Source organism: Gymnoscopelus microlampas, assembly GCF_963454915.1.
Source record: "Gymnoscopelus microlampas genome assembly, chromosome: 6".
Classification (NCBI taxonomy): domain Eukaryota; kingdom Metazoa; phylum Chordata; class Actinopteri; order Myctophiformes; family Myctophidae; genus Gymnoscopelus; species Gymnoscopelus microlampas.
Window position 1 is genome coordinate 19,642,027 of NC_139943.1, and position 19,656 is coordinate 19,661,682.

The 19,656-nt window shown below is 42.0% G+C and overlaps 1 protein-coding gene across 2 annotated transcripts in view; it reads right to left on the minus strand.

The window, feature by feature from the left end:
* The window catches only part of cpne2 (copine II), a 59,082-nt gene that overhangs the window by 34,390 nt on the left and 5,036 nt on the right, over positions 1-19,656 (minus strand). For both annotated transcript variants that reach the window (XM_084059949.1, XM_084059948.1), the window contains exons 2-8: positions 18,912-19,111; positions 8,800-8,979; positions 8,349-8,423; positions 7,604-7,675; positions 6,816-6,899; positions 6,054-6,143; positions 3,443-3,541 (exon numbers count right to left, since the gene is read on the minus strand). In XM_084059949.1, coding sequence (XP_083916075.1) covers positions 3,443-3,541; positions 6,054-6,143; positions 6,816-6,899; positions 7,604-7,675; positions 8,349-8,423; positions 8,800-8,979; positions 18,912-19,088 — 777 coding nt within the window. In that variant the 5' untranslated portion in view covers positions 19,089-19,111. The remainder of the gene's footprint in view (positions 1-3,442; positions 3,542-6,053; positions 6,144-6,815; positions 6,900-7,603; positions 7,676-8,348; positions 8,424-8,799; positions 8,980-18,911; positions 19,112-19,656) is intronic.

Consider the following 19,656-nt stretch of genomic DNA (forward strand, 5'->3'; position numbering starts at 1 on the left):
ATGAAAAATGGAGCAGAGGAGTCTTCTTATTGAGTCACGAACATAATCAAATGAGCTCTCACATGTATTTGAGCTGTATTTTATTTGCTGACACAAATATCTCACACACATACACACACACACACACATGCATACACATAGACATGCATACACAATGAACTAACACATGCATAACTTAAATCAGTAGGTGTCTTGTGTGACAGACGTCTCAAAATATCTTGTTGTGTTACTATGGATCAGCTAAAGGCTATTTAACATCTCAAAAACCTCTCTCTTTTTATCCAACACAGAGTTCTACACTGCCTCTCTCTCCACCCCCCACCATGCCAGTCTGTCTTTTTTCCTCGTTATTCTGTCCCCCCCCCCCCCCCCCAAACATCATTACTACACGGACGGACGGACGGACGGACGGACGGACGGACACACACACACACACCTTTCTGCAGTGAAACTGAACATTTACTAATGGCTATACCGTTCTGTTCCCCGGGTCTACAACAGGCGGAAAAGCATACCTAAACAATTCATCTGCATTTTACAAAGCATGCAGATGCACTTTTCATACAGAATATCATGCAGCGATGCATTGAAATGTACATTGTAATTCATACGTTTCAATACTTAATAGGGGTGTGCCGATACACTAACTTCACCAAACGATACGATACGATATTTGGCTCACAACTTCGATACGATTTCGATACAATTTCGATACGATACGCACTTTTTTATTATGAAAATATATGGGGGAGAAAAAAGCAAATGCAAACAAATAATTCTGTTTTTGCATTATTCAGACATGCAAACTTATAGCCGTTTTGAATCCAAATTGGGCAATAGTGTGATACCTGACCCGAAAAAAACCCAACATGTTGTCACCCTTTTCACCTCGGGGCATGCCTGATTATTATTATTATAATTTTTTTCAAAACAATATTTTTTTTCCCTAAAACGATACATATCGTCACGAAAACGTATCGCGATATATCGCGGGACGATATATCGGCACACCCCTAATACTTAAGCATAAAAGCATAGTCCAGTACTTGAACTCACGTACAAATTTAACAGAGCAACTTTCACTTGTAGCTGAGTAATATTTGACCAGGAGTATTTGCTTTGACTCAAGTACTGGGGTTGAGTACTTTGGCCACAACTGAATCTGGGGTCAAGCTGATAATGGAGCCTGCTTTTTTTAAATCAACATGCTGATGCTTCTCCCCCGGCAAACCACAGCTGTGGTTCTCAGTACATTGTATTTACAACCTTTCATTCGGTCGACTGACCTCCATTATAGTAGTGTGTGGGGACTATTTTTTGGGCCGCGAACCCATCTTTTATGGGTCACCATTTAAAACTGAATCATTATTATTTCAAAGCATTTATAAAACGTTTTTAAAAAGAGGAAGAAAAGAAAGAAAATATTTTCAGAAATTAAAAATAAATGTCAACAGAATTTCATAAATTCTCAAAAGAAAAAATGTGATCCTTATCAAAATTGGTTAATGGGAGGGCTGGAGGGTGGGTGGACCTATGACTCAGACAACCCTGTCACATGCCCATGGGCATATACTGATGACATCAGGGATCTCCATATGTGGGCATGGAAGGGACAAGGAATGGCAGACAGAGAGATCTCCATATATGGGCATATCAGTCAGATCAGTGGTGCGATGTACAGTAGTTGTGAGGCCGCATAGTGGCCCGAACTCTAGACAGAAGCCCAAAAAAAGTACTAGAAATAGCATCGGCTATTTTCACTAGTTTGGGTCAAGGGGAGACATCAAATTTCTCTTTTGGGTCTCAAGCTAAAACGTTTGGGAACCAGTGCATTAGAGAACAGATTCAGATAAATTAGGGCTGTGTTTTCCATTCATCATGGCAAATCACATGCTTCTTCTCTTGTGTTGTCTCTACGATCCTTCATTTCCAAACAAAATAAAAAGGAAATGCTGCAGAAATAATCTTAACCAAAAAAAAGCAGGGGTTTGATTTTATGGGGAATTCCTCTGGTTTTGATATCCCTATACTGTAGTCATTCATTTTTATTGCTGGTGGGGATATGTTTCATCCTTGCTTCTGGTCAGACTGAATGAAATATACTTTACATCCTACAATAATTCTAGTAACCTCTGTCTGTAGTGGTGAGTAGGTGAGTACGTGAGCCGGTTCTCCTCAGTGGCTGGAGCAATTGCTCTGATTTTGCACACAGCCATTGACCATTACCATCTGAACTTAACTGTGAAGCCCGTTTTTCAATTTCATCAAATCTGAGCTTCTTATTAGCGTTTATGTGTACATAAACGCTAATAATAACACTGTCGCCATGGTTACGGGGCTGCCCAGCTATGGGACGAACTGCCTCCCGGGTTGCCAGATCATGTGCGCATATCCCCCCACGGATGCGTCGACCGGGTATGGTCTAGTTTATTTAATCCATTTGGGTAGTGTAAAATCACAATTTAACTAAATTAAAAGATTCTAAAAAAGTGAAATAGCATACAGTGTATCTACGATGCAATACAAGAGTGCTGTCTAGCCAACACCAACTCTGGACTCCTGAATCGCTGCCCTCCACATTCTCCTATCTAACATCAGGGTCTTGAGCTCTACGGTGTTGTTAGCTAAGCTGTCGTGCCTCAGACAGTGCATCTACGTAGGTGGTGCTCACAACAAGTTGCGATGTGACGTGTTGGGAGCTTGTAGATTACCTAATTTAGCTATTTGTTGTACAAAGAAATACAGTATATATTTAGATAGATATGTATATAATAATAATAATAATAATAATAATAACAAACTTGATTTGTATAGCACATTTTTAAGAGCAGAGTCACAAAGTGCTTAACAGAAGAAATCGCATAACAAGACATGAACCAATAGCCATGACAGGCAAGTTTTGCTTAACAGAAAAGGAAAAGGCAACACAAGAAAGAAATCAATAAACACAACAATAGACAAAAAAAACAAGACATAAACCAATAAGCATAACAGGCTAGTTTTGCAGAAACAGAAAAGAGAAAAGAAACACACACAAAAATAAATCAATAAACACAATAGATAAAAACAAAATATAGGCTAATTCAAAACTGTGTGGGTTGGGAGTTAAAAACACCTTTGTTAGATACCTTTATTGATCCCACGGGGGATATTCAGTATAATATAAGCGGTTATGGAAATGCTATGTTTTTACAAATCACCCCTGCGTAAAAGTAATAATATTGTAATACAATGATTACAGACAGGCAGACAAATAGATAGACACAGACAGACAGACAGGCAGACAAATAGATAGATACAGACAGACAGGCAGGCAGACAAATATATAGATACAGACAGACAGGCAGACAGACAAATAAATAGATACAGACAGACAGACAGACAGACAGTGAGACAGATACATACAGTAGAATAATTAATTCATTAATAATCAGTGTTTTACCTCCGTTGAGTTCTGTGCTTCGCTCATCTTAGTGACAGTGGTCTGAAATTCACCAATGAAGTCGTGGCCTCCATCGTTGTCATAGTCATAACAAATGACCTGTCAACATATAAAAGATTAGCTGCATATCATCATCATCATCATCATGTAATAAATCGCAGTATCGTCATAAATCGCAGTATCATCATACATAGAAGCATGCTATCGCTGTAATCAATGTACATTTTGATTGAATTTATTATGCTAACATTGTGTAGATGGTGGTAGATGTCATGTAGAAATTATATATACAATATATAAAATATATGATATGAAAATAGGACTGCGCCCTTCAGGCGCCGGGCCTACTTGGGGCCATGCATATCGGGAACTATGCAAGGTGTTCCATTTATATTGGCATTGCAGCACAAACGTTACGCGAAGCTCAGCCAACCAGTGAAGCCAACATGTTGGTGTAAGCCAATCAGGGATTTATAAAGGCTTCGCGGCATAAGCGTGACGTGACACTCCGCCAATCCGTGAAGCCAAAGGTTTGGGTTGGCCAATGAATGAGGAAGGCCGATGCATACAATCTCCCTAACACACTGAGCATGTGCGCGTTCCCGCGGGCTGACAGATAGTTACAGATATTTGTGGTTTTCCGGTTCTCGGAAACCGCTCGGCAATGCACACCCCGGGGGTCATATGAGACAAACATGCCAAGTTCGTGACTGTTCCGTTGGGTGCTTTCCGAGTTACGCCAGCCACAGAGTGACACACAGACAGAGATTTGGTAAAATATAGTATATATATACAGTAGATAGCTGAGCCCCAAAATATCTAATTAAACATACATACAGGACAGATGAATCCTCATCCCAGAAGGAGATCCAACAGACAACTGAATTCTTCTGGAATCTCTCAAGCTGCTGCTTATAATAACGTTCCATGAAAGAGTTCTTCCATTGTTTTGATAGTGTGGCGCCGAAGGGGTCAGCCATCTATAACAGCAATTTGTTGTTTCTACTGTATGTATGTACTGTACTAGAAGTTCGGGCCGCTACGCGGCCCGAACGTCTAGCGTGACGCGTCGTTCACTTTGCAGTGCCACCTTACAGGCACCTCACAGTGTGAGAGAGAGTTTTGTGCTCTCCTAAATCCACGGCAGGCTTTGAAAGTACCCACTTCAGAAAGAGGTGACGTGCATCACCTCTCCAATGACCAAAACCCACTTTGTGATTACTCAGACCTGGTATGGCAGACCTGTGGGGAGTGTGCAGTGGTGTACAATGTGAAAAGATAGTTGAAATCGCAGGAGATGAAGTTAGCAGTTTATTTGTGTAAAGGGTCGTCGGCGTGGGTTGTGTTGAGGATGGAAGCCGTCGAACTGGTGCATCCTACCTATTTATAGGTAGGATGTGATGTCATGCTGTCGTGAGATTACGTCACACTGGCGTGTCTCATCGTGATGTCACGACCGTGATGTCATATGACGTCACACTGGCTACATACATACATACAACCGACATGGCGCAGGATTCAAATTGTATATATAGATAGATAGATAGATAGATAGATAGATGTATATACAGTATGTCCCCCAAACTTCTGCCTGAATATGGTGTTTCTGCCCAAATATGGAGATGACTGATGGTATCAGGAACATCGGCATCTTTCATTATGGCGTGGACCCCCCCCCTTGGGTCAGCCATCCCAAATATGGTGATCCACTCCAGAGTAGCCTCCAACAACTGACAGCTGTCAGTTGTTGGAGGCTAGTCCAACACTAGCAGTACAGTACAGTTCCACTGGGAAGCACTGGGAAGCCACAGCGTTATTAAGGCCAGTCCACACCAATGCAACTCCTTGCAATTGCCATTTGGGATAACGGTTGCGGTTACAAAGTGGTTACAAGGAGTTGCGAATCATTGGTGTGGACTGGCCTTTAGACTCTGCCTTTTTTATTTCATGGTATTAACGCATTACGGCCCATTTGGTTCATTTGTACTTTGTGTAGTTTTCTGTGTAAGTGATTGCAGCAATATCACCGGTTTAGAGCTCCTGTCTATTAACTCCTTGACCTTGTACTGTGAGGAATCATGAGGAAGGCTGATAAGATCATTCAGGATTAATGTTATCCATACAGTGAGTACATTACTGCTCAACCCAGTAGCAGGCCTTGCCGCTCCATACACACACACACCAGCAGGTGTAGCGATAGCTTACTTCCTTCAATGATGAGAGCATTGAATGCCGGTCAGAGCTAAACTGAAAGTGTACTGCATGGATGGGGTGTGCACATCTTAACCACCCTACTAGTATATACTTCATCGACCAGAGTCCCCCAGGGCTCTACACTAGGCCCCCTCCTTTTCCGCTCTACACCAAATCTCTTTGCCGAAAACAGCCGGTCTACAAGCTCACAACACGTCACGTTGTGACGTGTTGTGACTTGTAGACCGGCTGTTTTCGCTGAATATTCACCCCAGAATAGGGACGCTAAGATTCATATGGTTCATCTATTCTCGCCAGTTCCTGTTAAATGTACCGTATCAGATCCATGCACATTTCTATTTAATGTATATGCCTGCATGTGCAAATGACAAATAAAAGCAACCATCCAACCACTGACCTTAATGTTTCTGTCCACATCTCCATTGCAGAGTGAGATGAGGGGCACAGTGAAAGGCTTCCACACTGGATCCAAGGTGTTCTTTATGACCTAAAACAACAAACAAAATGTAGATACCTCGCAGTCACAGCCTACTAAGTTACGGGTACGCTGTCTGCTAGTTAGCTTCATCCATTTTATTAAAGGGATGATACAATGTGCCACATTTGCTAGTTGGTAGGTAGGGTAAGTGATATTTTTTAGTTAAAACAAAAAGTATTTTGTTAAAAGGTTATTTATTATATTCTGATAGTAATCATTTCTATAGAGTGTTTGTTCAGTAACAGGAGTCTCCCTGTCTCTCCAGCTCTTTAATAAAGAGAAAATACATTTTCCGGTAGGTGTCAAAATCTCAGCCAATCAGGAGAATGTACCCATTTTAAGCTTCATTCTTATAGTGTTCCAGTTCCAATTTTGCCTGCTAATTTCTTAGTGTCATCACTTCCAATTTCACTTGTTTAATCTGTATCCTGACTGAGTTCTCTATCCTTATTGGATAAAATTGGAAATGAAACTGAAACGAAAATGCATTTTCTGTTTTATAAAGAGCTGGAGAGACAAGGAGACTCCTTTTACTGAACAAACACTCTATAGCAATGAGTACTATCAGAATATAGAGCTATTTAACACTTATTTTAACCAAAGAAAATCACTTACCCTACCTTTAAGCCTGATTTATCTACTACTGGAAAGTATCAGCTCACAAGCCCAATTTGAACTCACATCTGTCCTGTGCACCAGCATCCATTTGCCATCATCTCCTTGTTTATGGAACTCCAGATAAGGGTCCGACTTACCAAAGAAGTCCTGTAGAAAAACAACAATATTTGTAATGTAATATTACATTAAAGATGTTACCTGTATTCATCTTCAGATGGTGATTTAAACTGAGAAGGATCTAACCAAGTGGAACTGTCTGGGATAATCACAAGAACTTTTAACATATAATATTTTGTTTACTGCTAAATACTCAAAAATGGTGGTGAGCGGTGACTTTCAACCACAGCATCTGCCACTTGTTTATGTGTGCTTTTATAATGATCTAATCCAAAATATACAGTAAAGACTCTAGAAAGAAAGCACAGGGGGTTAATGAATAATCAATATTATGAATAGGTGATCAAGTAAAACAAAACTGAGAAGGTTGTTGTGCCTTGAAGTCTCTCAAAACAAAAGAGATTTTGTACATTTAGGTTTTCATTCAAAACTAACTATACAGCGCATTGGAGGGTGGCCTAAGGCTTTGAGTGGGAGTACAGTACATACTGTATACAATGTACTGTACTCACGTGTGTGTGTGTGTGTGTGTGTGTGTGTGTGTGTGTGTGTGTGTGTGTGTGTGTGTGTGTGTGTGTGTGTGTGTGTGTGTGTGTGTGTGTGTGTGTGTGTGTGTGTGTGTGTGTGTGTGTGCGTGCGTGTGCACGGGCCAGCACACGTTTTAAAACATCATGCACTGTGAGAGAGAGTGTGTATATTCCCATGCCCGGGTGTGCGTGGGTGTAACCAGCTACCTTTTTATCCAGCTTCCTCCCACACAGGGTCAGACTGATGATTCTGTTGTCAGACAGCTCCTGGGCTGTTATCTAAGACAACAGTTACAATTGCATCATTAGCTGCAGATGAAAATACGGACAATGTCCTCCTCCTCCTCATCTTCATCATTATTATCATGGACAACAGCAATAGCTACGTCATTAAAAATGATTAACAGTCTCAAATCATCATTGTCCTTACCATCATCATCATCATTATCATCATCACCATCATTGTCATTATCGACAAGATCACAATTATAGTCAATTATATACTTAGAAAGAGCCAGCAACAGCAACCACACTGACAGAATGATAATCATTATCAACAACATCATCACTGCAGTTAAAAATACTGCACAAGTGTGTGTCTACAGTATGTGTGAAAGAGAAGTGAGCAAGAGAGACGCACGCACGCACGCACGCACGCACACACACACACACACACACACACACACACACACACACACACACACACACACACACACACACACACACACACACACACACACACACACACACACACACACACACACACACACAGTATAATAAATATATACATAACTGTGGGTGCATTTTGGACATAAATCCCGCTAGAGTGCTCTTGATAGCACTCTAGCAGCTACTAAAATAGTGTTGAAGAGTCCTTGAGCAAGACTGTGAGGGATCAATACTAATGGCATACAGGTGAACATTGAGGTTGAGCCAAACACTCTATTCTTACCGTTATGGTTCCCTTCCCAGCTGGCTTTCCATTGGCTAAAATCAGTGGCCTGTGAAGTTTCTTGTTGGACACAATCTGGTGAAGGAGCAGACACAAGTACAAGTGAAGTGAACATTTATGGAATTTTAAAGTCAGCGCTTAACACTTACCAGATGTAGTGTATGTAGCAGGTTACGGTTTAGTGCTACTGAAACAGCACTCACAAAATCCTTTAGTTATTTCACAAAAACATATTGAATTAATGTCCACTTTCACTTACATACTAAAGAATAAGATGGACATGGTTGAATGATTACATTTCAGTTTTTGTCTCATTTTTGTGGGAATAAATACACACTGTGGCAATATATTGTTGATGTTTCAACGCAAACCCACAAACTGCTATAGAGACTAATGCATCATGGTCTACTATAATTAAAAATCATGAATTTCAAAAGGATTATTTCCATACCACTCCCAGCGTACAAACAAACTCTCCCAGGAAGTCATGTTCATAGAGCTGTGTTGCACACTTGTCTTCATCAAACATGGCAAATCGAAGCTTCTGCACCTCCTCAAAATGGTAGTCCGCCTGAAACTTGACTCCAAACACTGGGTTCAGGTTGTTCACTGCTGTTTCTGTGCGGCCGATCTTGAAGACAAAACCAAGAGAAAAAAAAATGAAAATAGCTTTAGACAGAGATAGATGAGACATACTACAATCAATGGTGTCAAACTCGCAATGTCAACATTTGACTTGTATGTTCAAACCCATGAACTTCTGTTCTGTTTTCTAGCACAGCTTTGTTGCTCAGCTATTGGCTTAGCTTAGTACTTGGTGAGAAAGAAGGGGGAAAAAAAGTGTTTTGAGAAATATTATCTTCCCGAACCCGTATTAGCTGTTGCGCTACAATAGTTGCTAACGAACATAATAGCCCAATGCTAACTACATCCCTAGGGCCATTCCATGAAAAGAGGACTATTTGTGTCCTCAGGACAGGTCATTGGGCCTCAAAAATGTGTTTTCTTATAATGATGTCCCCAAAAAGGGCCATGATTATACCGGCTTGTATCTGTGCGAAATTTGTTCCTTGAGAGATTTTTTCACATTCCCTGCTGAAAGGGGGGTTGTCTGTCAGCTGCTTTAAAATTGAGATTCAAACATGCCTGGGCAAACTAGTCAATTACGGTCTAATATGCAAAATCTGGCAAAGTAATCCAACACCTCCAGCAAAGTGCTCCAGCATAATCTGTCAGTAAGGTGCCATGCCATTTGTCCGACTTCCCATTGCTCTGAAGTACCGTCCGACAGCACTCATTATAAAGCCTTACCCTAACAATTTACAATTTAGGCATTTAGCAGATGCTCTTAATCCAGAGCGATTTACAGTAAGCAAGGACAACATGAGGTAATACATCAAAATGCATTGAAATAGTAATCTAGGATCATATAGGTTAACCAAGAACCTATCATCAGTCTAAACAGTATAATATCAAACAATCTATAATCTGGTGCCTACAAATGACCTGGCATAGATCTGTGTACATAACATGCTATCTAAATTACATTTTAGCGTTTGCATACGCCTGCAAGGTCGTCAAGGCTAGGGCAAGTGCTACAGGCTAAGGTGGAGTCTGAAGAGGTGAGTCTTCAGATTACGGTGGAAGATTGGGAGTGAGTCTGCAGTTAATGGGGAGTTCGTTCCACAGTTAGGGAGCCAGAAGGGAGAAGAGTCTGGGACGTGTGGAGCGTTGTCCTGGATGTTTTAGGGAAGGTCCTGACAGCTTCCCTGAGTTAGCTGATCTGAGTGGGCGGGAGGGGTTGTAGGGTTGGATCAGGATTTGAAGATATGGGGGTGCCATACCTTTGATTGCTTTGTAGGCCAACATCAGTGTTTTGTACTCTGTGCGGGCAGTAACTGGGAGCCAATGGAGGGAGCAGAGAAGGGGGCAGACATGTGAAACTTTTGGCTGGTGTGCTGTGGCATTCTGGATCATTTGGAGGGGTTTAAGTGCACATGCCGGGAGGCCAGTAAGGAGTGAGTTACAGTGTCAAGTTTTGATATGACTGATGAGTCTGGATAAGGAGCTGGGCTGACTCCTGTGTGAGGAAGGGTCTGATCTTTCTAATGTTATAAAGTGTAAACCTACAGGATTCTCAGTAACCTAACATTTGTCAGACAATTGGGACATCGGAATAATGGGCCTGCATTGCCTGCATTTACTAACATGGCAAGCCTAAATTATATTTATTCACTCACAGCACCCTCCCAACATAGTGTAAAGTCATATAGCGCCACCGTGAGAGTGATTTGAAAAAAAAATATTTCTGTGTATTCCTTGGCCTACACACACACACACACACACACACACACACACACACACACACACACACACACACACACACACACACACACACACACACACACACACACACACACACACACACACACACACACACACACACACACACACACACACACACACACACACACAAAGGTTTTGGCTTGTCTCCTACCAAAATGACAGATTTCGGATGAAACCATACTATCTATGGATACAGCAGATGGTTGAGCAAATGCATGAACAGGGATTTCTATGATGGCCAGTTCAAACAAGCATTTTATGTCCCCTTCAAATGCAGTGAAATTCAATACTACACAATACTCTCCCACGCAATGTATATAGGTTACAATCATCCCTTAAACGCTAATTCCAACTTTAACCTTTACTGCTAAATGCCTTGAAAATTGTGATTATCTTTTCATTTCTTCAAGACTTTGAGAAAACAGCACAAACAAGGCACTGACACAGCCTGAGCCAACAGACAGTGTGTGGGTGTACGTGAGAGGGTGAGTCTGGTGTTGCTCTGTGTGGTCTAAACCAGGTGGTTTGGTGACAATATTCACCCTAGCCTTGCTACTCTCCAATCTGACTCAAAGCACAGAATGACCTTTAGAGTAGACATTAGAAGGGTCAACTCTCGATACTATAGAAATACATTGATAGAATGCCTTCTAGTTCTAATCTCATGAAATGTGATGGTCCACTATATTAGCCAAGAGTTTTTTTTACTCAGCCTTGCTTAAAGTAAAGTAGTGTAGTAGTAAGTAGTAAAGTGTCGAGCAACATAAAACAGCCCATAGCTTTAGATTTCCTTTTTTCCAAAGAATGTTTGGCAGCATATTAAAATAAACATCTTAGTCCCTTCATAATAATTTCAAATTGATGGAGCAGCCCACAAGGGATATAAATGCATGAGAACGGCCACATAACTGTATAAATGTCCCGGTCCACCGATTGGTCGATATGTCACTGTAGCATGAGTGCTGCTGTGGGTTCTTGCTGACACAATTGATGAGACCGTATTAAAGCTTCTGCGCTTTATTGTCAATACACACATACAGTACTACTGTATATGAACACAGCACTACAGGATTATATTGGTCTACAGTATATCACATCTAGCCCAACCTTGCTGGATCTGCTAGTCCTTTACATTTTCGCTGTCTCAGCATTCTCTCTGGTGGCGTGAGTACCGGTATGTATAGCCCTGAGCCCAGCACAGAGGACACAGCTCAATTGGACAACTGGAAACACCTGTCGATCCATGAACCCTAGCACTGCTCCTATGAGTCATTCCAACCATTTCCAAACACAGCCCAAACTAGAAAAGGGAGCTCCTTAGATCACAGATTCCTCCTACCCCACCAACCTGAGATCTAGTCGAATCAAACAATGTAAAGTATGATGAAAGCTCTACAGAGTTAAAAGCCAGACCTTTAGTAGCATTGTCAATTCTGACAATGTGAGACCATGATAGGAAGATAGGAAGCTGAAGATAAGCATTTAACCATTGGATTGTTTGTTTGGATTTTTTGTTTGGATCTATTATCAACTAGCCAGGTAAACCATCCCAGTCGCGTCAATTCACATTATTATGTGTCTTCTGTAGAAGACATAATCAAAAAGTGGAAGAGCCAATCAGCGTCTGCACTAAGGGCCCTTCCACTTTTTGATTTCTGCAAAACGCCCACCCAGCACTTGGGGCCAGATCGGTCTGCAGAAGACACATGATAATATGAATTTCCCGCGACCGGGATGGTTTACCAGGCTATATATCAACAGGGCATTTGATCAGACTCAATGGAGCTTCTACATATAAAGTATATACAGTATATTGGAAAATCCACGAAAAGAAAGTGCAAAATAAAATAACAAAACAAACAGCCTGGCACATTGTCTCCTGGAGAAGAAGGGAATGTCCGCACACGATATACTGGTCTCTCATCTCTTTTATTTATTTAACTAACAATCTTGAACAACGTTTCACCCGCGTAGGACCTGATGAAGCCCTACACGGGCGAAACGTTGTTCAAGATTGTTGATTAAATAAAATAAAAAGACGAGAGAGCAGTATATCGTGTGTGGACATTCCCTTCTTCTTCACTTGATTATTTTGTGGATTTAAAGAATTGTGCCTATATCCTACCTTTTTTATATGGTCTCCTGGAACCACAGCCTCGTTGTTGCTAAGCACCAGGTTGTTGAAAGGCTCTTTGACACCAGTGCTCAATCGCATTAGGAACCCAAACTGCTCTCAGAGCACCCTGCTACGAAGGCCATTTGATTTGAGCTTACAGCTGCTTATCTTTAGGCATGAGGTTAGAAGCATCCGGGGCTGATGACATGTTGCACAGCAGTAATGACAATGGTTTTAGACCAGCTACGGTTCCCAAGGGGATTTTTTGTTTTATCTCCGCTAGACTTAAGGCCGGGTTTGTAGATTGTTTTCGCCCCTGCCTGTGTGTGTGTGTGGTCGTGTGTCTGTGTGTGTCTGTGAACTCAACCCCTGAATATTTTTCCAATTCTTCAACAACAGCTATCATATTTTTATGAATTCATAATCTCAGACACTCCATCCCTCCAGAGTAGAGTATGGGATATACAGTATGTCCACGAGGCTGTGGAGTCGAATTAGTCGAATGGGCTCAAGCTGTCAGATCAATTAATAGTGAGACAGAGGGTGCGTAATCTATACTCACACGTTCCACAGTTAGGGAGCCACACACACACACACACACACACACACACACACACACACACACACACACACACACACACACATGCACCACACACAGACAGAGATACAGAGAGACCATGGAACGTGAAAGTATGACAGGGAAGAGACGTTCAGTTAAAGCCCACATCTGATTAAGGCCCATATTAAACATGACAAAGACTCCGCACAGGGCAGGCGCACACCTGTTACGCACACATGCACACACACACACACACACACACACACACACACACCGTACACTGAGAGACAGAGAGAGGGAGAGAGATGCAGTTTGATGTTACTGTGTCATACAGTCTATAAGTATTATTATCTCCGGCGGAGATTTGAGCACCACTAAAAGCACTCTTTTTCTTTTTTTCTTATAAAAACTAGGCCGATTCCCATTGGGAACGATGCCCATTGGGAACGATGCCCGTTGGGAACGATGCCAGTTGGGAACGCATGCCCCTCTGGTTAGGCAATACCCATTATACCCGTTATCAGAGTATACTTAGTGCGGAGCACATTATTATCATAGTACTTGGAGGCTAGTCTATGACGTCAGTACTGTGATGTCATGTTGATGACATCAGGGATCTCAATGGGCATAAACGGTACACGGGCAGACAACCAGATACAGAGATTTGTGGATTTATAGTATGATGATATCTTTGGACAACTGCCAATCCGAGCGACTTCCCACTCAGCATACTGTATCTCTCCCTCGGGTCCTCGACGATACACATGCCAAGTTTGATGTCGATCGGTCAGACGGTTCTTGAGATACGCGGGGGGGACACAGACAGACAAGCAGACATTTTGCACGATGTGTCAGTATCAATAGATAGATAGATAGTAGGGGTAATGATCAGTGTTGGGTAACGTGCGTTAGTAACGTAACGTCGTTACGTAATATATTACTGAAATGCGGTAACGGGTAATATGACGCATTACTACAAGGAGAAGCTGTAATATAGTAGTAAGATGACACTACGTTACTACGTTACTTAGTGCGTTACCCACCAGTGAAGGTGTTTTTTGTATCCACCCACAAAGCCGCAGCCTACATTCCCGGAAAACTACAAAACCCACTGACCCGTTCGATCCATTATTATTTCCTGTCGGCGCGCTTTGCGATTGTGAATGTGATGCACCAGTCCAGCACACCACAACAAACAACAACAACATTGACACAAGGTAGAATGGCAGAGTCTGAGAATGAGATATTGGTTGAGGACAATGAGGAGGAGATTGAGGAAAATGAGCCGCTTGGGGAGTCTGGGGACCCGGGCGTTTCGTTTTCTGCGTTGTGGAAGACATGAAGCCTCTGTCAACAGTGGAGTCGCTAGCCCTGAAACATGACTGTCATATCGTGACCGTCATGGATGAACTTAAACCTGGTATTTAAACCTTCTCTCTTTTTGTCCGTACATCTACATAAACATTCATATTTCACATATAAAGTGCTGACCTCATGGCCACGGATGTTACAATTATGTACGTTCCCTCAGAAGTACCCGAATATTCTGAATTGGTAAATAAACAGCATTTTAATCCGATTGGTGGCCATTTCCCCCGTATTTCTCCATATGCTTTCAACTACGTGACCCTATCGGTTGGGAGCTGTATTGCACTCTGATACATTATAACTATATGAGAAAATGGCCACCAATCTGATTAAAATGCTTTTTATTGAACAATACGGAAGATACGGGTACTTCTGAGGGCCCGTACATAATTGTAACATCCGTGGCCATGGGGCCAGCACTTTATATTTGAAATCTGAACGTTTATGTTGATTTATGGAGCAAAAAGTGAGCAAGTGCAAACACCAGGTTGAAGTTCATCCATGACGGTCGTAACAGACGACCTGGTGCGTGTATACGTTCTCATAGAAGCACATGCCTCATTTGCATGCAAGACGTGGATCATGGTGGAAACTGGAAAGTAACTAAGTACTTTTACTCAAGTACTGTACTTAAGTACAATGTTTAGGTATGTTTAATACTTTATTGGAGTATTTCCAAATGTCAGTACTTTTACTTCTACTCCACTACATCTCAGACGCAAATATTATACTTTTACTCCACTACAATTATTAGAAAACTTTAGTTTTACAAGTTACTTTGTAGATTTGGATTATTATTACAGAACATACAGCATGATGTGTTTGTTCATTACTTATTTAGCATGTCCTATAGCAAATGTCTAGGTCTTTCTACTTTCCATATGACCGAACTCCATGCATATGACCGAAATTGACCTCTTTTTCAAGGCATATTGAAGAAAGCACTTTAAACTTCATTTGCATTCTATGCTGCTCATGCCTTGTCCTTGTTCTGTGGACTTTAATTTCAAAAAAGTATAGAAAGAGGCTTGTCTTGTCATGTCATTATAGGCTACATTATAGAAGGTATATGTCCATTTATGAATTGATTAATTTAAGTAAGTAAATTGATTCATTAATGTCATTTATAATCATATCTTATAATTTAAATGCCTGCCCATCTGTCATCTCTGTGTCTCAATTTCCAAAAATAATTTGTGGGCTAATAATAATAATACAAAATCTAGATTATTTAATTGTTCAATTTTAGCTTCTTTTTTTTTTTAAGTAACTAAAAAGTAATATGTAATATTAATATATTACTGTTGCTCAGACAGTAATATGTAACGAAAATGTATTACTTTAAAAGGACGATACATGGACGATATTCGTTCATTTATAGCAATACGATAAAATGATTTAAAATCGATACACCCTACACGCCAAAAAATCACACCCTGTGTTAAGAGAGTGGTGCCTTTGATGAGCCCCGTATTGAAACATTGATGTTGTCATCAATGTTTGTTTATTGGACAGACATACATACATACGGACACACGGACAAAGTCAGATATAGGGGTGGTTGGCACCACTCAAAAATATATCTGTGTGAAATGTACGTATACAGTACGTGAATAGTGCACTGTTTGTATTTTAAGGGAAGTATTAATTATTATGGGCATAAATAATAATGTAAATACAATGATTTACGGGCAATTTTATTTGACCAAATTTGGATAAACTCACACCTTGACATGTGACTCATGTGGCTTCAGCCCCTGAATCGATCAAAATCAACTCTGGCTAAGCGATTCAGGAGTGAAACGAAATGAAAATTCAGGCTGTGTGTCAGGCTAACCTTGACAGGCATGCAGAGATTCCACGCATTTATAGAGATGATACAGCTGTCCTGTGGCACGGTTGAAATTGATTTTGTTCAGGTATTAGGTTACAGGGTCATGGTTAACATTTGTTTTGATTAGGCATTAGGAGACATGGTTAACTTTAGGTATATGCTGGTTAAGAAATGGTTAAAGTACGTTTAGGAATGGGCTTGGTGTGTGTGATTAGAGTAGGGATATGGGAAGGCGTTCAACATGCAGTGCAGAATGTGCTACACCAGCATTAGCTGCTACCACACTTTCTCACCCTCTTCTTCTGGCCCCCATTAATCTACATCACATATTTGTCCTTCCTCTATCAGCCTCTCTTTAGAAAGCTAAGTACTCCATCCCAAGAGAACATCTTTCTCTCTCTTTCTTTCTCTCACACACACACACACACACACACACACACACACACACACACACACACACACACACACACACACACACACACACACACACACACACACACACACACACACACACACACACACACACACACACACACACACACACACACACACCTTACCCAACACTGTCCCTCTTCTCTCTCTTCCTCTCACCTCTTTTTTCTCACTCCCTTCCTCTTTTTCATCCTCTTTTTTCCCCCTTCCCTCTCCAACCCTCCCCCTATCTTTAATCTTTCACACCTTCTTTCCCCCAGTTTTACCTTCTCTCTCCTATTCTCACCTTCTCTTCCTCTTTCCCTCCACCTTCCCCCAGATGGCCCCACCCTCTTCTCACCCCTCTAGAGCTATCTATAGATCACTCCTCACCTCTCCTCCTTGCCTCTCTTCCCTTCTTTTCCCCTCCCCATCTCGTTTCTCCTCTCCTCTCCTGGCCTGTTCTCTGCTCAGCCCCATGCCAGACAGAGAGGGAGGTGAATGGGAGTGAAGGAGATATAGAGAGAAGAACTGAGCGCCAAAAATAAGACTAAGGAAGAGAAGAGAGAGAGAGCAGGACAAAGTAAAACTGAGATAGACGTGTCTCCTAGGGTAGGTACCCTCACAAAAACATGTAATTTAGTAATCCTGGTCACAATACTGCCTCCATATCCCCTGGCCTGATGGAGGGGAAAGCAATTGGTTGGAATAACGTGTTCCTTCCACGCGCTACGTCTAACCGGGGAAACTCTCCCCTGTTAGGTGATAAGAAGGTCAGTTGGCTCTCATGCATTGAAGGAGGCATGAGCTCGGCCCTGGCCTCCCTAGGTTGGCAGAGGGAGTGTAGTGCCCAGGATTACATAGACAATTGGCACTGGGTGTAAAAAATGGGGTATAGAGGGAGGGAGATAGAGGGAGGGAGGGAGTGAAAAACATGAACAAAGTCGGAGAGGAAAAGACAGCAGATACGGGCGAGATAGCTTCACTTTTCCTCTCTATTTTCTCTCACTCCGGGAGCACTGCGCTTTTGTTTCCATCCCCGTTGCCATAGTAACGCCTGGTAATTTCACATCGGAGGCGAGTGCCCTGCTGACCAACAGCTAGCGACGACCTGAGGCACCAGCCTACACACACACGCGCACACACTGTACACACACACACACACACACACACACACACACACACACACACACACACACACACACACACACACACACACACACACACACACACACACACACACACACACACACACACACACATCACACATGCAAAAACAAGTACTAGAAGACACACGCTCATTTAAACTCATGGAACAAGCAAATGCACACGCACACACAACCACAAAAACCTGTTCTTTTAACCAACCAGCAGTTAGCTACAGAAAGGCCTTGAAGCACCAGCCTACTCACACAGCAGCACCATTCTCCCAAACTTCATGCCGGTCCACTGCAATGCGTGTTCAACTCGCTATTGTACTTTTCTCCAATAAACCATGCAATTATAACTCTAAATGCCAGTCTGTCTGTCTGTCTGAATACTGTATGTATCTATCTGTCTATCAATCTAGCTGTCTATCTATCTATCTATCTATCTATCTATCTATCTATCTACGTGTATCTATCTATCCGGATCCAACATTGTGGAACCGGAATCGGTCCCATCACATTTGGAACCGTTTCTGGAACCAGTTTTGATCACACTGTCAGAGCTGGTATGTGGACTTCACCTCTGCTGTACAATTACAATACCGGTGGGTTCTCAAACTTTTACATTTCAAGGACCGCCATACAGACCTGTTAGGGTCCATTTGGAACCCCTTACAGGAATCGTTAAAGGGAACCGTTAAGGATTTGGACCGTTAAGAGGGATTCGTTAAGGAACCGGAATTGTTAAAATCCATAAAGGATCCCAACCCTTTATCCTTACCTCCACCCAGTTGGAGTCCACTTCATGGAAGAGAACACAGAATGGGTCTGACTTGGAGGCTACGTCTCTGTCCAGTAAGTTGGCCCCGATGACTGACAGCTCCACCCTGGTGACACAGTGCTGGGGCCCCACACTCGGTGTCTGGCCCTCGGAATTCGAGCCTAGCGTGTAGGCCATGGTTTGGGATCCGAGAAAATGCCCTGTGGGGGAACATAGATGAACAAATACAAATAATGTTTCAGATATGCTCAGAGGCAGTAACAGTAAGGGAGACAAAACAACTGCATGGACCAGGGGTCTTCAACATTTTTCAGGCCAAGGACCCCTTAGCAGAGAAATAGATGAAGCAGGGACCCCTCACTACATTGTACACAATTGTGTTGCAGATTAAACTTTTGATAGATTTCATTGATCAGTGTTGTGTTGTTTATTTCAGACATTTAACCACTTAAACCCTCAATAGTTAGTAAACTTGAACTTTGGCCTGTACTTGGTTTGCTCCTTTTACCCTCTACACCAAACCTCTTTGCCGAAAATAGCTGATCTAGAAGCTCACAACGCCTCGTGCTGCGAGGCGTTGTGCTGCTCCCCAGACCGGTTCCCCAGAATAGTGATGCTAGGGTTCAAGTTGTTAATGTAAAAAAAAAAATATATATATCCTATCACACAAAGATTCGGCAGCCCCCCTATAGTAACTCTGAGGACCCCCTAGGGGTCCCGGACCCTCTGTTGAAGACCCCTGGCA